Genomic DNA, 25164 nt, shown 5'->3' on the forward strand with positions numbered 1-25164 from the left:
TGGTGGAGTTGATTGGTACAGTTAATAACATTATCATATTTGTTGATTGTTATACTTTTGATATTAAATTTATTATAGCTATATGGTTTTGGGATAAGTTAGCTAATTAGGATGATAAGTTGAATTTGTGGCTATCTAATGGAATTATATATATTGAGATTTGATGAATATCGTCGTTCATATGTATTTATGAAATTGTTGGTTGACCACTATATTGGACTATGAGAGCATAATACATGAACAAAAATATAATTGAATTACAATTTTCTTTTAAAAGAAATTCAAAACATACTTGACAATTTTTAAATGTCATAAAAAAATACATTCTCGACGGTTTTAAAATGTCATAAACAAGTGTATTCTTGATGATTTTTCAATGTCATAAACATTCATTCTTGACCGTTTTTCCGTATCAAGGAACATTTATTGACAGTTATTAAATGTCATGAACACTCATAATCGTGACGGTTTTTAACTATCATGAACATTTGCATACTTGATGTTTATAAAATATCAACGTTCACTATTGTTGATGTTTTATTACCTGTCAAATTTTTTGACTTTCTTGACCCTAACTTCAATGACGATTTTAAAACCATCAAGAATAATAATTCTTAGTAGTTTAAAAACGTCAAAAGAGTATGTTTTTGTAGTAGTGATATGAGATTAATTGGCTAAACTCATTAACTATATAAATCAATATTCATTAACTGTGTGTACACTCTATTAAAGATTCATAAATGAACTCTTCTCACAGTAGATGTATTTCTGTGTTCACGAATGTAGATCAATAACAGCAAGTTAGTCTTTCACAAATGTTCATAACACCAGTTGAATCAAATTATTGTTTTACCCATAAGATACTTCTTAGTCCTTGAATACTAGTGCTTCTCTAATGAACAACTTGTTTTAGTCCAATCAATTAAAAAAAATCACTCTCATGTCATACATAGTAGAGATGTTCCTTTAACCCGTGGAGCCCAAAGCCTGCAGGAATCCACCTCAAATGAGGTGGGAAATCCTTGAATACATAGGGAATGAAGGAGGGAGGGAGAAAAAATATTTTTTCCCTGTTTACATTTCAGGGTCGAGGATGAGGAATACATTCCCCAACCATAACTCCAGCCTCGACCCTGCCCTGATCCTCTACCTCACCCTTAAAGAAAAAAATGTGTATATATATACATATATAAATATAAACTTATATATACATATGTATATATTGGGTTTTATGTCCTAAAACTGGTAAATAATACATGTAATCCATTAACCGTTATTAATAAAATGTTATTATTACATTTTCAATAAGTGTTATTGATTATATTATTAGTTTTGTCTTAATAACCTATATCTAATAAACTAACATCCTAGGTTATTTGATAAGTCTTAAACAATATGTAGAGACATACATGGATCAATGTTCGAGGTGCAGTAGCTTAAAGGGTCTACAGTATAGGGATAAGGTTGGGTACCTTATCCTGGTAACATTATGGATACGGCTTACTTTGTATTTGATACAAACACAATGATTCAACGTGTTCATGTAGGTGACATGTGAATAAGGGTATTCTATGTAGTGAGTTTGCATAAGATCAGACACAAAATAGTAACCACTAGATGTAACTCCATTAAATAGTTAAGTTTTTATTTCATTAGAATGACCTAGGTATCTTAGTCTTAATCTTGCGTGTATTATGAACTCTTGTTCGTGAGAGATTGTCCTTTAATTTGTATAGGTAAGAGTGGTAAGATTTTTGACTCAATATGAAATTCACTCTTTCCCGACTTTAAGGTAAGTGTATGAGAGTTTCCTTAAAAGGTATCTCCGAAACTTGAACAAAGGGTCCTACCTTTTCTATGACAGAAGAGAGGTTTATGTTTAGTGGTTGAACCATAAACAAGTTGTTCATTAGAGGAACACTGATATTTAAGGACTAGAAGTAACTTAGGGGTAAAATGGTAATGGTGTGTTACAAACACTTGTGAAGGACTAACTTACTATTATTGGTCTATATCGGCGGACACAGAAATATATCTACAGTGAGAAGAGTTCAACTGTAAGTCTTTAGTGGAGTATACAGACAGTTACACACAGTTAACGATTATTGATTAATGTCGATATTGAGTTTAACCAATTAATCTCATATCATTTTAGCGTCTGATATGTAAGTCTATTAGGTCCCCTTTTTAACTCATAAAAAGATAATAAGATTTATTTGTATGAGTTGTAATTTGACTTTGAGAATTAATATAATATATGGTGATACATTATAACATAAAGTTTATTTCTTAAATTAAAATTTATTATATAAATTTAATTTTGGATATGATTCAAAATTAATTTATGAGAGAATAAAATATTTGAATGAGTTCAAATATTAATTTAATGTGAACTAGATTCATACTAAAACTATAGGTAAAAGTTTAATGTGTATATGATACACATTAAAGCTAGAGGCTAGAGGCTATGAAAGAAATTTATATTTGAATATGATTCAAACTTAGATTAAATTAAATATAAGATATTTAATTTTGTAATTAATTAATAGTTTATTTTAATTTTATTTAATTAAATTTGATTTAACTAAATTAATAAAATTGAAACTATTGGTTATGTAAGAGATATTAATTTAAATATGATATAAATGAAATATTAATTAAATATGATTAATTAGTTATTAATTTAATTAATTGAATAATATTATTAATTTATTTAAATTAATAGGGAACATGGGTGGTTTTTTCACGTTCACATTTTCTCTCCAACTCCCCTCTTCTTGAAACGGAAGAAGAAGCCGTTATACGTACGACAAAGGTATTCAGATTTTTACTGATCTACCCTGCCTCTGTGTATTCTCTCAGAACAAATATCTCCTTAAAAATTTTCCTTTCAATTTTTGGTTCCCACAAACCTTAATCTTAGCTTAGAGAATAGGAAGGTTTCCAAGTGGTGATGATGTCCCAATTTGGTGATGGGTAGATACAAAGACTTCAATTAGCGTAAGAATTCCCTTTCCTGTTCTCTATATTTGTTTTTTTTAGCTTGTTTAGCCATAAGTAAATTAGTTTCTCTAATTGCTTTTGCCGAAGTACTAGTATTTAGGTTTCCAAATTAAATTGAGTAACGATTCTGTTTAATTATCTCACCGCTAGGGCTCTTATCCCTTCAATGTAAATATATATATATATATACATACATATATATATATATATATATATACATACATATATATATATATATATATATACATACATATATATATATATATATATATACATACATATATATATATATATACATACATACATATATATATATATATACATACATACATATATATATATATATACATACATACATATATATATATATATACATACATACATATATATATATATATACATACATACATATATATATATATATACATACATACATATATATATATTATATACATACATACATATATATATATATATACATACATATATATATATATACATACATATATATATATATATACATACATATATATATATACATACATATATACATATATATATATATATCTATTTATAAACAAAACGAAACAAAAGTAAAGAATATTTTCTGCAAAAAACTCGATCCCCGTGGAATCCTTGCGTGGAATCCCACCCTATTCCCCTTGAAAAATTCGTGGGGATGGGGAATGGGATGGGGGGGAGTGACATCCTCACACCTGCTCTGCCCTATGGACATTGCTTGTCAGTTTGTGTGTATGCAATGTTTGTTCATGAATGTGTAGTGTTAAACTCTAAGTCTGTGACTTAGTAGGCGATAGGATAAGATTATGCAATAAAAAGTGCTTCCTATCTATGGACTGATTTTCAAATAATATAGTACAAGTTTTCCTATCGTTTGTCCAAGTGTAAGCGAAATGATATGTTTCTTGGGAAATCTAAGGTCTAACAGAGAGAATTTCTATCAAACCTTAGTTATAAAACTTACTTCTCATCTAGTCGATAGACAATAACTATTAGTATAAAGTAAAAGTATGTCTAAGTATTAAACCTAACATCTACACTAGAGATTCTGTAAAAGGTGGCAAGAAATGAGATAAGGGTGGAAAGTGAACTAACTTGTGTTAAGAAAGTGTGAAGGAAGGTCTCCGTGTTCTAGGCAATTAAGCTACGTGTGGTAGTTCTTGATGTAATAAAGATCAATTAACTATATTTTAATTAAGGTGAACACTTCTCAATGCCTCAAATGCTACACTTGCTCGACTCTCGAGATGCAAGATAAAGTTTAATTAAGCGATAACTAATTATAAGTTGTTACTTATAAGACTCACATTACCTCTCTTTTAAGGGTGACAACCTCTCGACGCAAGTTACCACACCTATTTTCCTTTCGGGAAAAAAATGATAGAGGTTTAATCGCCAAACTCCTTCCTGTGTACTTTAGCTATGTCCTTGCTACCTACTCTCTTAGGTAGTTGGCGACAAATGCTGGCCAAGCGATGCAGTAAAGTTCAACTAACACGATAAACCTGATAAGTTAGACTTCTTTTATCTAGAACTTATCACAAGTCTAAACTACTTATAACACTTTGACAAATGAACAATAAAGACATGAAAGATTGAAAAGGAATAAAGTTGCAATGTATTAAAAAATGTCGACCTTCAGACATTGTACAATATAAACTCATACATTACAATAAAATACAAAAGTGGAAAGTAAAGAAATGAAGCCAAGTAGCAGAATGCCTAAGCATCATTTAGCTCTTTTAAAGATGGTGGTTCTATCTCTAGTTTCCTCTAAGCTCTCACTTACAGTTGAGCGGAGAAAGATGTAAAGAACTTTTACAGAAAGCGGAAATACTAGTCCTTTCTGCTAGCTCTCATGAAGCTCTCTAGATTTTGGTCCATTCAAATCAAACAATGTAATTGATAGGGAAGGAAGCTTTATATAAACTGCTTTCGACAAAAAACCTTTTATTCTTCTAATCATGTCAGCACCGAATGCAGTTTTTGTCAAGTCACATCAGCTTCAACTACCATTTTTGTCTGCTAGTGAATCTTCTTCCTGTGACGATGTAGTATCTCATTTCTTTTTAAAAAAGTTTCAAAAGAAAATACATATAGTTTTAGGAATATATATTCATTATCAAATTTATGTCAAATGCTTATAATTCAAGATAAATAATATAAAGAAAAATGAAACAAAATTTAAGCACGTGCATGCATTTAGGTAGTAATGGGTAAAAGGAAAAACGAAAAGAAAAATTTGTATGATGGGAGGGTATTTATGACTTCTGCCTTTACTATAAATTTAAAACAATGGTTTAGATTTCAAATTCTTACAGCTCCGTAAAGTTGGAAGTGCGTCCCCATCACACTCTTTTACAGTTTTTCTTTTTCTTGATGGCCCCCGTGATCTTCAACTGTCGATTCTTTCACTATAAGTACATGCCAACCATTTTTCTCTTCAATTTTCAATTCCTTTTTTCTCCACTCATCGATAATGCCGAAGAAGAAGGAAGTCTTGGAGCATCATCAGGAGGATGCCGATGGTCCCAACGCTAAGCCATTATCTCGCCATGATTTTCCTCCCAATTTCTTCTTCGGCGTTGCCACTTCCGCTTATCAGGTCCTCTTTTAACTTTAATTCGCCTTTGTTTTCTTCTTAATTTCTTCTGTTTAGCTGATCTTTTTTTTCTTGATCTGTTTATCAATTAATTGTATGAATCACGTTGCTGTCTTTTAGGTATTTGAATTGTTGATTTTCACTTTTTTTTTATTAGTTTTGTTGTTTGATTTATGAGTTTCTTAGCAAATCCTGAGGCATTCTGATTTGTCTGATATCTCCTGATTGCTCTTTTCTTCGTCTGTTATTAATCCCTAACTCAAATTTGGGGATAGAAGTATCGTCGATCGGTTCTTTCTTGCTACCTCTGATTAAAATGTTTCATTAATTATCAGTTTGTGTCGGTTTCTTTAGTAAAGTCAATCATCCTTTTGAATCCGATTGTTTCTATGTTGAAATTCCTTGATTTCCTTTTCGTTATTTGATTAAAGTAAAGCTCAAATGTCCACGATAGAGAAACAAAACTTGATTGTTTTTGGTTTCCTTTTCTGTCACTACATTTGTTTTCTTGAGGGTTGCAAAAATAACAATTTTGTTTTTGTTTTCTCTTTTATGATAATAGGGTTATATTACTGTATTTTCTAAATTACAAAAGTAACAAATTTAAAAGTTGATAACCTTCTGATAGCCTTTTGATAACCCTTCAACAGCTGTTTCATAGCCGATATCACTTGTCATATTTGTCATATTTGCAATATGTAAAATAAATAGGTGCTTTGAGCTGTTTTTTTCTAAATGTTTTTGTCATCGAATGTCATTTATCATTTTTAAATATTTATTTATCTAAATTCTTTAAAATTAAAAAATAATTGTAAACATAACATTTTTCTTTCAACTTTGAAATCATTGATTTTCCCCTCCCTGTATAGAGTTAAGAAAATAAAAGAAATCATTGATTTTCAACATAGTAATCATTATCTTTCTACAGTCCTTTATTAACATAAGTTTACGATTATTTTAAATTCAAATTTATGATTAATTATAACTAAACCAGACGTATTCTTTTATATACTTTTTTGATATCAGTGAGCGACTCACGCACACATCCACTAATTTCACGGAACAACCTTCTTGACCTTTATAATATTTGAGTGTGAAGAAAACTCGTATAACTAAAAAAACTTTTATTTTAGCATTGAAAAGAATTAATTTTTGTCAGTATAACAACTTGGAGGTGGGAGGTGAATGCCTTTATCAACTTAGCTAGAATAGAATTGGCTCCAAAAACTACTTTTACTAATGGGCATGTATTCAACAATTTATATGTTTCAACTTTGATCTACATATGCTTTGTTTGAGTATTTTATTTCAACTAGGCTAGCTTTAGTACCTTTTAACCATCTAATAAATGTTTTAGCTATTTGATTGGATGGCTATTTTAATTTAATTTCTTAATTTTTGATAAATACAATCAACTTTAAGTGTGTGCAGATTTGAATTCATGGAATTAATTTTAGGAAAAATGTCAATTTGTATGCCTAACGTTGGGTTGTATCAATTAAAACTAAGGACTAATAATTGTATTAGTTTCAACCTCAAACTTTCATTGGTTTATTTTCACTCTCCTTTAGATTTCATTCAAAAAAATATCATGTGACCTGTTCTTTCAATAAAACTCTAGAATTATTACAAGTTAGACCCATTAAAGTCATAAATTTCACTATATGTTTATATACATTTGGGAAAATTCAAACAATTGTTAGTTTTGGATTTTAATTGAAATCCTCAAAAGTCAAGGGTATAAATTGATAGTTTCCCTTAATTTTAATTATTTTTTAATCATTCTAAACCCATTAAAGTCATAAGTCTCACAGGATGTTTATATACACTTAGGAAAGTTTAAACAATTGTTAGTTTTAGGTTTTAATTGATTCAATCCTCAAAAGTTAGGGGTACAAAATCAATATTTTCCCTTAATTTTAATGATATATTAGTTATTTACGTAAAAATACTTTATATTTAGTCTAAAATTAACTATTCATTCTACTTATTTTGGTGTATAATATTTAGTTTTTATTATTGTAATTCTTCTACAGGAGAAGAAATCATGATAAACAATACTATACATTAATTTAAAAATTAATTCTTAGTACAATTTTATAAAGGAGAAACTTGACAATCACAATATTTGTATCTCGTACATTCCTTCCAAATTGATGATTTCCTCACTAAAGGGTTACTCAGGCAGCACTTTGACTATTGTGTTAGCAAGTTGGGTCTAATTGACATCTACCTCCAACTTGAGAGGGAGTGTTGGAAATTAGGGGCTAGTGGAGTGTTTATAGCCCCAAGGGTATTTGTGTAATCTATTGTACCCTGGTTTTTATTTACGTTTTTGATAGGCTTATTATAACCTATATATATTCTTACTCTTGTACTCTTTTTATTCATTAGAAAATAATAAGAGTCCTTCTATTGTGGTTTTTTCTCCTTGTACTAGGGTTTTCTACGTATACTTCGTCTTTTTCTTTTCAATAGTTCAATATATCAGACATTTGTTATTAAATCAGTTTGTAGCTACCCCTGTAATGTGAAAGATCGATAAAAAATAAAAAGAGGCCAACTTCCAACATGTGCTTAACTCAACTAGCACCAGTGTATGTCGAGGACAAAAAGGTCAATGGTTCAAATCCTCCCACCTCTAATTTGTACTTGAAAAAAAACGAGGTTAATTATTAAAGGAATCTTTTCTCAAAGAAAAAAAAACTGTTAAAGGATTCTAAAGTGAACGTGCAAGAGGATTTCTTTGAACTCAGACCTTGAGATGGTTTCTAAAATAAAACAATGTATTAAAACATGTCAAATTATTATTTTTGAAAAAGATTACATACATTTGGCATCATCGTACTGTTTCAATTAAACTATTGGTATCAAACTTGTTCTGTTACTTATTCATTTATTTTATTAATAGTTAATTAACTAATATTAGACGTAGCAACAGAAATAAACTCACTATGGATAATTGATAAATTTGATTTTACAGGTTGAAGGTGCTGCCAATGAGGGAGGCAGAGGCCCTTGTATCTGGGATGAATTTACACATATTAAAGGTAATCACTGTTCTTTGCTTTTGAAGTTCTGTCATCCCTTATAATTTCTCTAACCAGATAGCTAAGCTGATTCCATCATGGTTTTAAAACTTAGTCTGCTTCTGCCATGTCTGCAGGCAAGATCCTGGATGGCGGCAATGGTGATGTAGCAGTGGACCAGTATCACAGATACAAGGTTAGTCAAGTTCACTCTTAAGATTGTTCATCATCTATTTAATTTCCTCTTATAAAAAATTGTGGTTTGATTATTGTTCGGTGTCACCTAATTTTGCAATTCTCGTTTCACTTCTTGCCTTGTTATATAGTGTTTCTGCTATTTAAGTCAAAGATTTAAGTTTACTTCTTTCTTCATGAATTCAAATCAAGTACATGAGCATTCCTTCCATTCTAAATAATTAATCAAAAGTAGGTGACGGTTTCTCTGATGCTTTGGTTAGAATATAATGAAAAATGCTTAATAAAATTTTAAATTTTATATTCAGTTTAGTTTTTCTAGAATTAAATTCTTAAACCACCAATTCAACCCAAAAGCTTAAGCTAACGGATAGGTGAAGGAAAATTTGATAGAATATTCAACACTCCCTTCACTTGTGGTTTTTGTTTTTTTTTTAAAAAAAGAAAACAAGCCTCTCATTAAGAAAATGAATAGACAAAGTACTGTTTGAGTCCAATGAAGAGACAAGATTAAAGCCTATGAGACTAGTAAGGGCACTCAGACATTTCAACTAGGTTGACACCTCATATCACTCTTTCCGTATCCCGACTTTGATTGAAAAAAAAACCAAACCCATCCGAATACAATTCAAAATACATCTGAAAGCAAAATACACACCAAAGACAACAAACTACCAAATGACAACACAACAATCTTAAAGGATCTGATAATATAACAAAATCCCCCAAAACAAATAAGACTACAAACTAAAAAACGACTACTCATGTAAAAATGCCTATCAAGGCTAATGTCTTGAATTGAGTATGCTTCAAACGCTTTAGCTAAGGAGCACCATGAGGAAGCATTGATTCTAGCAATCTGAGACTGTTCATCCAATTGGATTCTTTGTTGTGAAATATTCTTTGATTTTGCTCAAACTAAATTTCTGAAAGCAGGGCCTTTATAGCATTTATCCATAGCAATCTTGATTTCTCTTTTAAACTGGTGCCGATAGGAGCTGCAAAACGTTCTTCTTAAAGTCGGAATCAAAGACCCAATTGATGTTGAAGGATCCAAATAGGTCAAACCAACATTTTTCTGCAAAGGGACACCTAAAAAACAGGAGTTGTAAATCTTCAGCCCTCACTTGTGGTTTTGAAATATGAGAAAGATCCAAAAAGTGGAAATCAATATTAAATGAGGAGGAAACAACATTGCAAGGGCTTAGAACACATGACCTCCTAGACCTCCTGCTCTGATACCATCTGAATCACTAATTCAACTAACACAAATAGTAGTATGTTGCCACACTATATCTGTAGCCACTCTCTAATTTTTTGATCCATACCAACTCAAGTGTATTTTGTAGGGATCTTTTGCAGTGGTTTGAGTGCTCCTCATCCCCCTTCCCACAGTCTATATCTGGTCATCCTTCATTAGGATCGTTTCTGATAAAAATAGAAACATATTAACATGTTTAAACTATATATTTCATTTGTTTACTATTTTATGTATGTTTAGGAAGATGTTGAACTTATAGCAAATTTGGGATTTGATGCTTACCGCTTTTCAATATCATGGTCCCGCATATTTCCTGGTATGTGCTTTGTAAAATCTTCCCTTCATTTTTGCTGATATCTAAAGAATATTAGACACATGTAGTACACACTCTATATTGTAGATGCCCATTTAGACACCAGAAAGGGAGAGGAGAAAATACTAGTGTACAAATCTCAAACACTAAGATATATGTTGCTGAAATAGTTATTGCCAGATTCAATTCCCTGGCAAAAGAAAAATGTTAAAGGAAAATTAGTGTTTTTGAATTATTAGTATTTCCATTATTATTTTCATTTTTGGTAATTTTCATTTATGAATTTTCCTTTAGTGGTTTCTTTGAGGTCTATATATTTTCTATGTAAAACATCATTATGTACTCTAAATTATTATAATTTATTCAATAATATAGGAATTTCACAAAAAATATATGTTGAAAGAGACAAAGTCACAATAGTGTTTCTATTTTTCATTTTTGAAAAGAAACAAATCTTTTCATTGATGTTGATATTGAACTACTTTTGCTTGGGCATGTTGCCCCTCTTTGTTAAATTTCATACATCAATAAAATTTATTTCTTATATATGTAAAAGATATATTGATATTGAAATCTCACTAGTATTGTGGTAGGTAAAGCTTTGACACTCAAGAAAGGTTTAGAACATCTATTGATATATCTTTAAATTGGAGTGTTCAACATTGATATTAAGCATTAATCGACATCTCCGAAAATTCGACAAACTCTTTTTAATCTTTTTATATTACTTTTATTATTTATTTATTTATTATTATCATTATTCTGAATAATCAAGCTTTCATTGAGGCAAAACAATAAAAGAATACAAAAGCATGGAAAAACTATAGCCCCACAAACAAAATTGAACTAAAGGAAAGGCTCTAATCCAGCAAGATAAAATTAAGTGAATGATTACAGAAAAACATTCTTGGGTTAGTTGAAGGAGCAACAAGCGGATATTGTTAATGCTTATCTCTCTCGTATTTCTGGTGATCTCAACTCAATTTGAATTGATCTTGGAAGAAAAGATAACTACATCTCCTGTAAAATGTATAAAGGACAATGAAATAATACTGTCAGCGTGTATTATTTTTATCATTTCATATTAAGATTTATTGATTTCTTAATTTTTCAAATTTATATCATTTATTGCATTTTATATCTTTCCACCTGTCATTTCATATAGAATTTTGTTCCACATCTTACATCCCTAATTGGTAACATGATTATGATCACATTTGCACCATTTTCGGTAAAACACTGTTGAGATGAAGAAATTGGGACTTCAAAAGATGCTTTCCTTTCCACTTTCAAGATCTGGTCCTAGTGGCGAGAGCATAGGATGTTTCCTTGGGTCAAGCCTCCTTAATAGAAAACTCAATAATCCAAAATCTTTATTATCTCTTTGAGGTGGTCTTAGGATACATGAACTCTCACGATGGAGTGAAGCCCTCCGATAGCCTAGTTATTAAAAGGAAAACAATCTTTCTCTCCTCTTGTTATTGTGCTGTTTTTACTTCTTTTTCTACCAATACTATTGAAGAACTTTTGTAGATATACTATTTATCTATCCCTTGATTATTTCCTTGCTTTTTTTTTCTCCTGGCCTTTGAACCATCAACAAGCGGAAATGGTTCCCATTTAAAGTGTCTTTGTTGTCTTTCTGAATTTTCTACTGACAAGCCTTTTCCTCTTTCAGATGGTTTGGGGACCAAAGTCAATGTTGAAGGGATTAATTATTACAATAACCTAATCAATGCACTTCTTGAAAAGAGTAAAATTCGTTACCTGTGAATTTCATTTTCAGCTCAGCTAGTGAAAAATTGGTTGAAGGATTTTAATTAATTAATTTTTTGCAGGCATTCAGCCGTATGTAACATTGTATCATTGGGATCTTCCTTTGCATCTCCAGGAGGCAATTGAAGGGTGGCTAAATAAAGAAGTTGTGTAAGTTCTTTGCTTGAGGCCTATGTGATCTAAAAAGCTATGTTATTTTTAAAGAGCATTATCTTCTACAATTCTTTTTGTGAATAGTATACGAAGGACGTTGTCACTTCTCCAAGAAGCTATAAATTATACAAAAAGGACATTGTCCATAAAAGATAAAAATAAAAAATAAAATTATCACTTCAACAAAGTGATTTTTTTCAATCCAAGTGCACCAGAGGAAGTTTCTAATAAAGTTGAGCCAACTACTAGAGATATAAGCAATCAAAACTTCAAATTAAGGAGTTATAACTCCACTCCTACATCAACAAGGCACTGTTAGTTGAAGTTTGGTTCGAAAGAAATCAGCGGGCCTTCCATGATAATCCTTCGAGATGAGTCTTTCCATAGTAGCGTTAGTTGGTCTCAAGTTGTTTCCACCATCCTGAAGCACCCCTTGAAACTTAAGCACAACTAATTTTACCTTCTTTTCGTTAGGGATGTTGGTGAACTCGAAAAAATTCTCCACCTTCAAAGCCCACTCCACGAATTCTTCCACATCCGTTAGGCCATCAAGCTGGTAAGGTCAATTTTCATTTTGTATTCGGTGTTTCCTTGGTGAAATTGGTGTCTTCCACAGTGCATTCCAATCTTGTCATAGTTTCCAATAAATTAGTTTTCTCCTTCGCTTGAGTTCTTGCATCATAAATCCCCCTCCATGATTTTCGTGAGGTCAAAATCTTACTTGGTACAAGTTTCTTGGTGCTTGGGTTTTGATCGGTGCATTCCAATCTTGTCATAGTTTCCCATAAATTAGTTTTCTCCTTCGCTTGAGTTCTTGCATCATAAATCCCCCTCCATGATTTTCGTGAGGTCAAAATCTTACTTGGTACAAGTTTCTTGGTGCTTGGGTTTTGATCGGTTTAGGTTCTTGAAGATGTTCATTGTGAATCTTGGTTTTTCCATTGTTTCTTGCAGGGTCTTGAATTTGAATTCCCTTTGTTCTGCAAGTCCCCGTTTGTTCCAGGTTAGAGACATTTCATTGGAAAAATGAAGTATGGGGAGAGCTGATTACAAAAGAGATTTCCAATTGAAAACTAAATAAGAAGGTGCTTTTGGAGAGTCTAGATTTGGGGTATTAGATCTTGGATTATGGTTTCTTTATTTGCTTGTGATGTAGAGGCCTTCACTTGCCCTCATTTTATATGTTCTTTTAGTTTGTAAAGATATGATGAATACGCTAAAGGGTTGTCAACCAAGTTGAGATGTCCAGGTGCCTCTATTGATCCCTAGGTTCTTATGCTTTTTGTAGAATCCTCTTGTACTTTGTACTAAACCACCAATTCACCCAAAAACTTAAACCGGTGGTTGAAGGCAAATTTAATTATATATCACCAACACTCCCCTCACTTGTGGGCTTGAAATATGTAAAAGGCCCAACAAGTGGAATTAATTTTACCTTTCTTGTGGGTTTGAAATATTTGAAAGGCCCAACAAGTGAAAATTGATTTTAATTGGGGAGGAAACGACAACAATGCAGAGGCTTGAACATAGAAACCTCCCTGGACCACCTGCTCTATACCATATTAAACCACTAATTCACCCAAAAACTTAAGCTGGTGGTTGAAGGCAAATTTAATTAATATCACCAACACTTTGAGCTTTTGTCTCATTATTAATATTAAATAAAGAGACTCATTTCCATTTCAAAAAAAAAAAAAAAAAAGAAAGATTAAAATTCGAAAATGGGTGCCTAGTTTTGCAACAACCTAGTAGACATAACCAAATCCATAAAGCTATCAAAGAAGGTAAGGAATCATTAAAGAAACACCTGTTATGCTCGCTCCAAATGTCCAGAAGCAACGCACAAAATGGCCGGCCAAACAGGCTTTTCTTATTACCATATAAAGGATGGACCGCGATAAGAGAAGCTAAGATGTAAAAAATATTGTTAGAGGAGGCTAATGACCAATCAAAAGCATCTAGAATAACATGCCAGAATCAAGAGGCAAAGGAATAACACATAAACATATGAAGCAAGGACTCTGAAAAACTACACCAGGATGAAGAGATAGACATATAAGGCGCATTGAAGACTATCAACATTATTGACAGCACTCATAATGCAGCTCCCATAAGAAAATTTTTGTTTTCTTAGGGTAATAAAATATGGCGTTTATAGATAAAAATGAAAGAGTACAAGGACATACAAAAACCATGCAGAAATGAACCATTTCATTGAGATAAAAATGAAAGAATACAAGTGCATACAAAAAACCAAATCCACCGAAGAGAAAAAGATCCCTTCAAAGAGACTCCAACTATACAACATAGAATCTATAGAATGGTCACAAAAGATATTAAAAAGCTATTGAAAGGAGAGACAACGAGCACACACAAATTTACGTGGAAACCCGAATACCGGGAGAAAACCACGATTGTTTGTTGTTATTATTTTCTAATGAATAATACAATAGATACAAGGGTGAATAAATAGAGTATACAATGGAATAAAAAGGGAAAAGATTTAGGAAATAAGGAAAACATTCCCATGATCTTTCCATAAATATTCTAGGATTCTAACAAGAAAAATACTAGAAAAAAGGAAAGGATTCCAACAAAAACACAAAGATAAACATGATATCTAACTAGGGACCAAATATCAAAAGGGCCCCTCTCTAACCCTTGATGCATCCTGTTATTTCGTTCCTACCACAAGACTCAAAAAGTAGCACACACACCAACCATTCATTAAAAGCACCCTTTCTCTTGAAATGGTGGATGGAGGAGGAACTCCCCAACCATATCACTAACCCTGCGAGCATGCGAAAATCCACATGTTTGAAACCAATAATCCCATAATGCGGTATCGAACTCACAACATTAGAGACTATGATCCAAGTCTTCCTGCCACACTGTGTGTTCAAGTTAGTTAGGCAGGATGGGTATTTTGGGAAAGTTTTTCAATTGTATATAGTCAAATTTAGTGTAGGGATATCCTTTTGGCTAGTTAATTGAGCAATGAGTGTGGAGACTCTCATATTCTCCCCTTGCTCTTGTAAAGTCCCTCTGGTTATCAAGAACAAAACTGGTTTCTGTCACATGTAACTGAGTAATCCTTAGTCTGGGATCATGCATAAAAAATAATGGCTATCATAGACAGCCTTGTCAGCTTGGGCTTGGTGTTGTTCTTGGCCTCGTTGAAGACACAACTCCAGCAGAGGATACTAGTTTTTATGACGACTTAAGACAGCATCTCCCAATCATGAATACTTGTGTTTATGTTTTCTTGTTCTGCACGGTGTATAAACATTTAAATATCATATATGTGACATGTGTAAAGTATTTGGCAAATTCCATACTAACAACCTGTTTTCTAACTTGCTTGGTGAACAAACAGAAATTACTTTGCAACCTATGCCGAAACTTGTTTTTCAAGTTTTGGTGATAGAGTAAAGAACTGGATTACAATTAATGAGCCTCTTCAAACTTCCGTGAATGGACATGGAATTGGTATCTTTGCTCCTGGAAGATGGGAAAATCCATCAGTTGAACAATATTTGACTGCACACCACCAGATCTTGGCACATGCAACTGCTGTATCCATTTATCGAAAGAAGTATAAGGTATAACATCCAGACCTGTCTGCCCTAGCAGCTTCCTAATTTATTTTTAGTTTTCTATCCTTTGATAAATATATGATTAAAATATTAGATTTTCTCGTCCTTCATGTTAATATGAACAATACACTTGCAATATCGTCAATCTAAAAATAATAAAAGATTCTGTTATAACAAGATACTGAGAGTCGGCAATTGGAAGGAGTAGAAAGATTATGTCACAACCCCTTCTCGGCACTCTCTCTAGCTCAAGAAAGAGGCGTGAAGCCAGCAAGCATAAACTCTCTTATGACACTTACTGACTAAGAACTTACTTGAATAAGGCATAGGAGAATTTGAAACATAATTTAAACACAGAAACTTTTCTTTAAGTTGCAGTGGAAAAGGAGTTAAATGAATGATAACAGCGTAAAATGTTGCAACGCAAACATGAATAAAACTTTACAACTCAGGGGTTATAAGAAAGTTTTCAAACATCACAACACACTCAAAACTTAACCTCAAATCCAACATAGCCATGCATGAGACTAATATGTAAGCTTAAGAAAAATAGCAAGAAATGTAAAAGAAAACGTGGCAGATTGAGAATAGTAGGTCAAGCTTTGGGATCATGATCACCTGAAAAATACAGAGCCCTTGCAAAATTAGCAAAAAAATTTATGATAAAAAGGTCCATGTCACTACATTTTCTAAATTGCAAAAGTAGCAAACTAAAAACTGATAACCCTCTGATAGCCCTGTGATAATCCTCCGATAGCCCTCTGATAGCCGTCTGATATCACTAATTACTGGTCATATTTGCAAAATAAAAGAAAAGGTGTTATGGGTTGTTTTTTTCTAAATGTTTTTGCCATCTGATGCAATTTTCCAAAAATAAAAACATTTTGAAATGTGAGTTGAAAGGCTTAGTGAGTGACTCGCTTTAGGAAAATATTTAACTCATGCTTATAAATAGAAACTTAGATAATAGGCTAAATTATAAAAAATGTTCATCAACTTTGATATTTATGTCAAAAATATCCTTAAACTTTCAAAAGTTTCAAAAATGTCCCTAAACTTTCGAAAGGGTTGATATATACCCTTACCGTTAGTTTTGGATGGAAATCGTTAAATTTTTTATTTCAAAGTACCCCTAAATTATTGGTAAGTTTCATGAATACCCTTACACTTATAAAAATTCAAAATATTTCCATTAATCTAATTTTTACCCCAAATTTCTTGGCCTTCAAAATAAAACTAAAATTTTAAGTTAAAGCTATAGTTTTTAAATTTCCATCAATACGTGGATATTTCTATCAATGCTTTCACATTTCCATGGTTCGTTATTTGATTGAAGGGGTAATCGATATTTCCATTACATTGTAGAAAAATCCACGAATCACAAAAACTAAACATGAAAATGACACTAATATAAATATAATATAAATAATAGACATTTTTACTTATTTGAAAATAATAAAATATATATTTACTAATTTAAAATTAGTTTTTGAGTTTTTTGTTTTTATAATTTTCCAAAAATATCCATTGAAATCGAAATTTTTGTAAAATTAAGATTTTGATATATCAATCAACATCGATATTTTAAACATTGGTTAAAACATAAAATTCCACAAAATTTCATGAAGTTAAAAAAATCTCCATAAAACATACTAAAACAATAACTAGTCAAATAAAAAAAAAAATCTCACACCGATAGATCTATTAGACTAGTCAAATACATTTTCAAATACATTTCTATATTTGACAATTAATAACTATTGAGATTAGTTGTGTTCATGATGTACCTTTATGTGTTAATAGTCAAATAAATTTAAAACTATGGTTTTAACTTAAAATTTTCATTTTCATTTTAGTCTGTGAGAAAATTGGTATAAAGTTTGGATCAATGAGAGTATTTCTTAACTTTCTTTAAGCACAAGGGTATTTTTGAAACTTTTCAATAGTTCAGGGGTATTTTTGAAACAAAACTTTTAACGATTTCCATCCAAAACTAACGGTAGGGTATTTTTGAACCTTTTCAAAAGTTGAAGGACATTTTTTAAGACTTTGAAAGTTTAGGGGTATTTTTGACACAAACATCAAAGTTGAGGGGCACTCTGTAATCTAGCCTAGATAATAAGCATAAGTAAATCTTATTTTTTCGGTTTTCGCAAACATCTTTAGAAATAGATCTTTCAGAAATCATGTGCAAAGCGAAAGTGATAACAATAAGCTCAAACTTGATTTACAAAAAATCACACCCAAAAAAAAAGAAAAAAAGAAAGAAAATCTTATTTCTCTAGGACCCACCTAGCTATGTTGTAGTAGGGCACGATCAATACTCCTAACGTCTAACCTTGTTGTAGTAGGGCACGCCCATTATTACCAACATCAAACTATGTTATAGTAGAGCATGCTCAATACTCCTAACATTTATCTCTTTATGGGCACATAGTAACTTTTCTCAAGACTAATGACTCGGGTACAGTTCCATATTTTAAAACAAAGAATTCATAGCTTTCTAAATAACTTAATTTGAAAACTTATAACTCATGCTCTGCTCACTTGCTTTACATCTTACTTATATTTAAGCTTATGTAAGTCTCATGCTTAACTTGGTAGCTTAAAACAGCTTGTAGCTCATGCTTGAAAATTTACTCATATCACTTGGTCCAAATACCTGATTAAAACTCATGCTTAATAAACTTAGCAAAATATAGAAATATTGCTTGGATAAACAAATGCTAAGAATTAGTAAAGCATACTAAAATACTTTAACTTAGAAATCATGCTTTCAAATACTTATAGGAAACTTAAAATCCTTTCGTCACTCATAGTACTTACCTAACTGCCCCTTGGCTAGAAAACCTGTCCAAATTTCTCTTGCCCTGAAACTTAGGAAATTGATCCTTAATTTAATTTCTTGAACTTAGTTTATACTCTAAAATAGCTTAGAAACTCCAAAGTTATCAAACTATGATGGACACATGGCTTGCATCCCCAAACACCTTGCTGCCTAACTTTCACTGGTTGCTGTCGTTTTACCTAAAAGTTTCCAGATTGCCCTTTCAGCTTGAATAACTTAAAATCCATTACTCAAATTAAAAAACTTCCTTCTACAAGCTTGTTCCAAATCCTCTTAACTTACTTACCTCAAGATTTCAACCTCAAACTCCTCTTGATCCTCCAGAAAGATCTATTTCTTTGGGCCCTTGCTCGGATTGCTCAAAAATAGCACAATCTGCTGAATCCAGCCAAAATCTTCAAGGAGTTCTTCTCAGCTCTCCTCACACACTCACCAGACACATATAACTCTGAAATTATTCCAAACTTTCGGATTTGGCATGGAAAAAAAATGAGGGAATTTCTCCACCAAACATTCCCTTTTAATAGTGCCGAATGTAAGTCACACTTCAGACATGTTTTCCTTAATTGTAGACCAGTATCCTTATTCTTTTTAAATTCTTTATTTGTCACTTGTCTCCTACTAACTTGAAAGATTCCAATTTGAATGCATAGTTCATTTCTCACGCATTCTTGGTTGCATGGCCTTCGCTTCCTTCTTCTAACTTAACTTCACAACAACTCAACTTAGTTGCACCCCCTTCTCTAATTATGAATGACATCAATAAGAACTACAAAGCACATAATGGAACCTAAACAAGTTAAAAGAAAGAGCTGGGTTTTACAGATTAACATTCAGGAAGCATGTGGCATTGGCTAATTTGGCGAATAGTCCTCAATTTGGTTTGTGGGCTTAACCTCATGACACACCATGAAAAGTTATAAGAGGAAGATTAACTGTCAGCTGTCTATTATACACCACCTACTGCAGCTGTATATTATATTTTCTTAATTCTTGAGTCACCAGAAAATGAAATGAGGAGGATGCAGTCTAATGGGGAAGGTGACCTTTAAATTTATAGTTCTGAGATGCTGAATAACTTTTACTTTCCAATATTATATTAGTCTAAAATCTTGAATATTTTCATTCTTGTGTATACAGTGATTAGGGTGGCTGGCTGTCCGTGTTTGTTTACAATCTTAAGTTTCCTAGCATCAATTCAAGATTATTCCTGCTTCTGGACTTAATTAGAATTTAGAATGAACAGGGTCTAAAATTGACATGAAATGATGAACATATAGTGTTTGATTAGCTTTGTTTATTCTATTCCCCTAATAAGAAATAACTAATAAATCTTGAAGTTCTTATTCTTCTGTTGGGGTAAATTTTTAATTCCTAACCATCATGGGTTTGGCCTAGTGGTAAAAAAGGAAACCTAGTCTCAATAACTAGGAGGTCATGGTTTAATTCATGTTGGCTACCTACTTAGGAATTAGTTTTCTAGAGTTACCTTAACACTTAAATGTTGTAGGGTCAGATAAATTGTCCCGTAAGATTAGTTGAGATGTGCGTAAGCTAACCTGGACATTCACGGATATAAAAAAAAATAATTCCTATTGCCTCTGCAATCATATGAACATTATTTGGTTTTTTCCACTCTCATCCTTTTCCAGGAACATCAGGGAGGACAAATAGGCCTGTCTGTAGATTGTGAATGGTCAGAACCTAACTCAGATAGTGTTGAAGATAGGACTGCTGCATCAAGACGCTTAGATTTTCATTTTGGATGGTAATTTATGGACTCTTAGTTTCTTACTATTGTTGGGCGATGAGAGGTTATACCATTTTGTAATATCCTCTCTCTCGCCACCTACATGAATAGGCATTAACATACATCTCATTGTGTGCTAGTGAGTAGCGATGTAAGACTGATTAAACATGATTTTGGAGAATAGGTTAAAGACTAGATTTTGTGTAACTTGTTTTGCGATTGTGCATAGAAACGAGTTTGTTGAATCTAGGTGTAACTCGTTGGTGTTGGATTTGCAGTAAAAGAGAAGATATATTGATCATTTAGTACATATAAGAAAATTTAAAATAGATTATATTTGATCAAAATATCAAAATAGTTTTCTTAAGAATTGAATTAAGTAATATTTTAAAAAGAAACTGTTTTTTGGGGGTTGAGCCAAACATTTTCAGATAATTAACTTGTGAAATAAATAAATAATTTTCTTACCATTACTTTTCGTGTATTTACCTAAGTGTAAAATATTATTATAAATTCAATATTAGTTTATTTAATTATATGTGGTAATTGCTATATAGAATAAACTGCTGACATGAGTATTTCTTAACTGACGTAAAAATTGATTTTATATTTTAAGATATATATTTATATATTTGATAATATGTGGGATTGGACCATAAAAGCTTTTGAAAATCAATAGTATAAGCTTTATGTCAATTGTGCCATGTTTGTTTTGGTGATTTAGTTTTGTTAATGTTTTGCTTTGTCACATAAATTTTAGGGGAATTGTTACTGATAGTAAATAAATTTAAAACTATTTATTTACAAAATATAGGAAAAAAAACTTAAATTGACTAGGAAAAGTTTGATGAATTTTGCTATATTTTGTAAATAGTTTTAATTTAATTTTTTCTATTTTTTAAAAATGTCCCAAAATATTACATTTTTTTTGTTTGTACTTTGGGGAAGATTCAAATTCATGATCTCTTGAAGAAAGTAATAATATCTTCCGTTGACATTAGCAGTTTCTTGGTGTTGCATGAAATGAACTGCATATGGAAGGTTGAAAAGATGCTAGGCCTTCCATTAAGCAAGTATATAAGAGGAGGGTTAAGACGGGGTTCTCAACCTCGACAAAAGGGTAGTTGTGGTGGTCCTTTGTTCTGACAGGGCTGGGGGAACTTTAGTATACATTTGGGTGCTTTATGCTAAGGTTGGTTATCTTGGTTTGTGGGCATGTGGATGAACAGTAAGATAATTTTCTCGTATTACTTGTTTATGTGTGTGTTCTTGTGCAATTTTTCCTTTTAGGAGTTCGTGAAGTCTTGCAAAAGAATTATACTTGTCTCTAGACTTTATATTCCTAGTTATTCATGGAGCGCAATTAATTCTTGTTGGGTGCAATCCTTTAATAACTTTTTAAACTAAATTGCTGATTTTTTACTTGTCTGAAGTGAGGGGATTTCTCTATCCTATTTATGGAGTTGTTTATTACGAACACTTGGTGATATTTTCAACAAGTTGTTTATTCTTAAAATAAATAAAGATCAACTTCCAGATTTGCTCAAAGTCTCTCTAGTATAATTATCTAGTAGTTTGAGCCTATGATTATTCGAATAGGTACATGCACCCAATATATTTTGGAGATTATCCTGAAGTTATGCGTGAAGAACTTGGAGATAACCTTCCGAAATTCAGTGATGAAGAAAAGGAGTTGATTATGAATAGCGTGGACTTTGTGGGTCTAAATCACTATACATCGAGGTTTATTGCTGATGCATCAGAGAGCCCTGATGGTGGGAATTTCTACAAATCACAAAAGATGGCAAGACTTGGTAAATCACTCTCATACTGTCTCCCTGTTTAAGAACTTGAATTATGTTTTAATATTTCTGTTATTACCAGTTCAATGGGAAGACGGTGAGCTTATCGGTGAGAGGGTATGACTCTTTCTCTCCCATGAGCATGGAACACATCCACTACTACTTTTTTACAACACTTGTGCATCTTGTGAACTGTGATTTCCACTTTGCCGAATAATTCATGCAGGCAGCGTCGGATTGGCTTTACATTGTTCCCTGGGGATTACGAAAGCTCCTAAACTACATAAAACAGAAATACAATAATCCAATTATCATCATAACTGAGAACGGTATGTACCTTAAAAGTCTATAAACATTGTAGGACTGTGATGAAGTTTTCAATTGGAAGGAAATTTGCAGTTTATTTTTTCTGATTTCAGGAGTGGATGATGAAGAAAATGAAACTTGCCCACTTCATGAGATGCTTGATGACAAAATGAGAGTTGGTTATTTTAAGGGCTATCTGGCTGAATTATCCAAAGCAATCAGGTGGGCTGCTACTTCTACTTCCATTCAAAAGCTTCCTTAATCAATCAATATAAGGCTCGCTTTAACTCTACCTTTTAACATAACATTTTTGTTCATTACTGTTCCTCTATTTTTTAAAATGTCTATTTTGGTTCATGTTCTCTCTTATTTAGTTTCCGATATCTTCACTACACCTGTTCTTTTAAAAAGTATCTGATCTGGTGGTTTGACTATTCTTTTCAACTCATTTTTTTCGATATGATGGTCTAACTATTCTTTTCAACTCAATTTTTTAAACAATGCCTCAATAACTTTTTTGAGATAGTTGCAAATATAAAAATTAGGTCCAAATTTTTTTTGAAAGAATTTACAAATAAAGCAAAATTTAGATTAACTCTCAAAGTCTATCAATGATGGACCATATTTATAATAAGAAGAGTATAGCACTAGAGTTTATTACTAATAGAAGTTCATCAACAATAGAGTCTAACACCGGTGTTCTTTGTTATATTTGCAATTCTTTTAAAGTGTTGCTATACAAATTATTATTTCTAAAAGTGCTATGCAGTTCAAATACCCTAGTTTGTTTTATGATATCACTATACACATTAATGTTGAAAGATGATTATTGTTGTGGAAAACTAGAAGCTTGCCAAACAGGACCAAAGTAACAAGTCCATCTGAATGATGAATTGGGTTTGATGCTATTTGTGAAATTTTGTGGACAGGGATGGAGTAGATGTTAGGGGTTACTTTGCATGGTCTCTATTGGACAACTTTGAATGGGCTCAAGGCTACACCAAGCGATTTGGATTGGTTTATGTAGACTACAAGAATGGCCTAACTCGCCACCCTAAATCTTCAGCTTATTGGTTCCGTCGCTTATTGAAAGGTTCCGAGGAGAAAAATGGGAAGAAAGAGTGAGACACTCCTTCATTTTGTATGTGATCTTGTCCATATTCATTTATTTTCTTACAACCTTAGATCTCCATTCTTGCAATTTCTCTCTTTTCTCTCCATTTGTTTTCCTATCTGTTTATTGAAGGCATATTTTCAGTAACCAATACATTTGGATGTTATAAACAATGGGCTCTGGCAGAAAGGATCCAACTCTGGATGTGGTATGAAATACTAATTGAAGCCACTGAAAGAAGGAATCTATCTGCATGTTCGTGTTGGTCGACAATCAATAACTAAAATAAGTCATGAAGGTTGTTGACTTGGTGCATTTCGTTCTCATTTGAAGTTGTGTGGTGGAAGAAAATAAAACTTGGGATATCAATAATATTTACTCAGCTGCACAAAATATTAATAAGATTTGTAGCAAAGAAACTCAGCTGCACGAGATCTATTATTTTTTCAATACGATAATGTCCATAGTAGTTTAAAAATCCCTCAATTATAGGAGTGAGGTTTTCTTTTTGAGTAATCGATTGTTTAAATCTCACGATTTTCTCTCTCAAAAGTAATTGATTGGAAATAAGGTCATGCTTGTTTAAGGGAAAACGTAATCTATCCATGGTAAGTGTAATTTGAAAAATGAAATCCATTTGATTACCATGGAAACAAATGCAAATCTTTAAATTGTCATTTGAAGTAATGTCGTAGAAGAAAATAAAATTTTGTAATACCATGGAAACAAATACAAAATTTAAAATACTATTTTGGTTTGCATGTTTTGAAGTTTCTTCAATTCTAATTCTTTATTTTTATTTTCTCAATACTAAATAGTTTATGGTGGATTCTTAGTCAATTATTGTCTATATAACAAAAGTATTATGCGATGTTTATAAATATTTTAATACATTTTAAACTGTGGACAAATACAATAATGGGAAATAGTGTGCAAAAATTAAAATCCAACAAAAATTCAATATAGTTTTGATTGTGAAACGGTCTTTTAACTCATATAGCCTAAATTGCTATATGATATTACATGAAGGATCCAAATTACTAATAAATTTGAGTATATTACGTAAACGTAAAGGATCCAAATTACTTTAGTATCCATTTTTATTATTTAATTGATTTATAACAAATATTTAAATGGAAAAATGGTGGGATATAGTTTTGGAAAGAAGTGGGGTCCAAACTAATTTATATTATTTAATTGATTTATAACAAATATCTAAATGAAGAAAATAATGAGATACGGTTTTGGAAATAAGTGGAAAACTTTTCATGCTTTCCTTCCACGAAAACAGTTGTCTACTCCTTCCAACGTGAATTACGATTTTTACTTCGAAATTTTAGAGAGTTCGGAGGTGAAAAAAAAGACAGTCGACGGCCGACAAATACAAAACTTCTC

At 31.7% G+C, this 25164-nt stretch overlaps 1 protein-coding gene across 1 annotated transcript; it reads left to right on the plus strand.

Annotated features, from left to right (window-relative positions):
- The first annotated feature begins 5448 nt into the window (after positions 1-5448).
- On the plus strand, positions 5449-24219 carry LOC101220742 (beta-glucosidase 42). Its single transcript, XM_004138855.3, has 13 exons — positions 5449-5629; positions 8610-8676; positions 8793-8851; positions 10352-10427; positions 12103-12177; positions 12263-12350; positions 15730-15955; positions 20450-20565; positions 22147-22361; positions 22432-22466; positions 22576-22678; positions 22769-22877; positions 23585-24219. Exons 1-13 carry the CDS (start codon positions 5504-5506, stop codon positions 23778-23780), a joined length of 1491 nt encoding a protein of 496 aa, XP_004138903.1. The 5' UTR covers positions 5449-5503; the 3' UTR covers positions 23781-24219.
- Positions 24220-25164: the final 945 nt, after the last annotated feature.

The sequence above is a fragment of the Cucumis sativus genome, chromosome 2 (assembly GCF_000004075.3).
Source record: "Cucumis sativus cultivar 9930 chromosome 2, Cucumber_9930_V3, whole genome shotgun sequence".
NCBI lineage: Eukaryota > Viridiplantae > Streptophyta > Magnoliopsida > Cucurbitales > Cucurbitaceae > Cucumis > Cucumis sativus.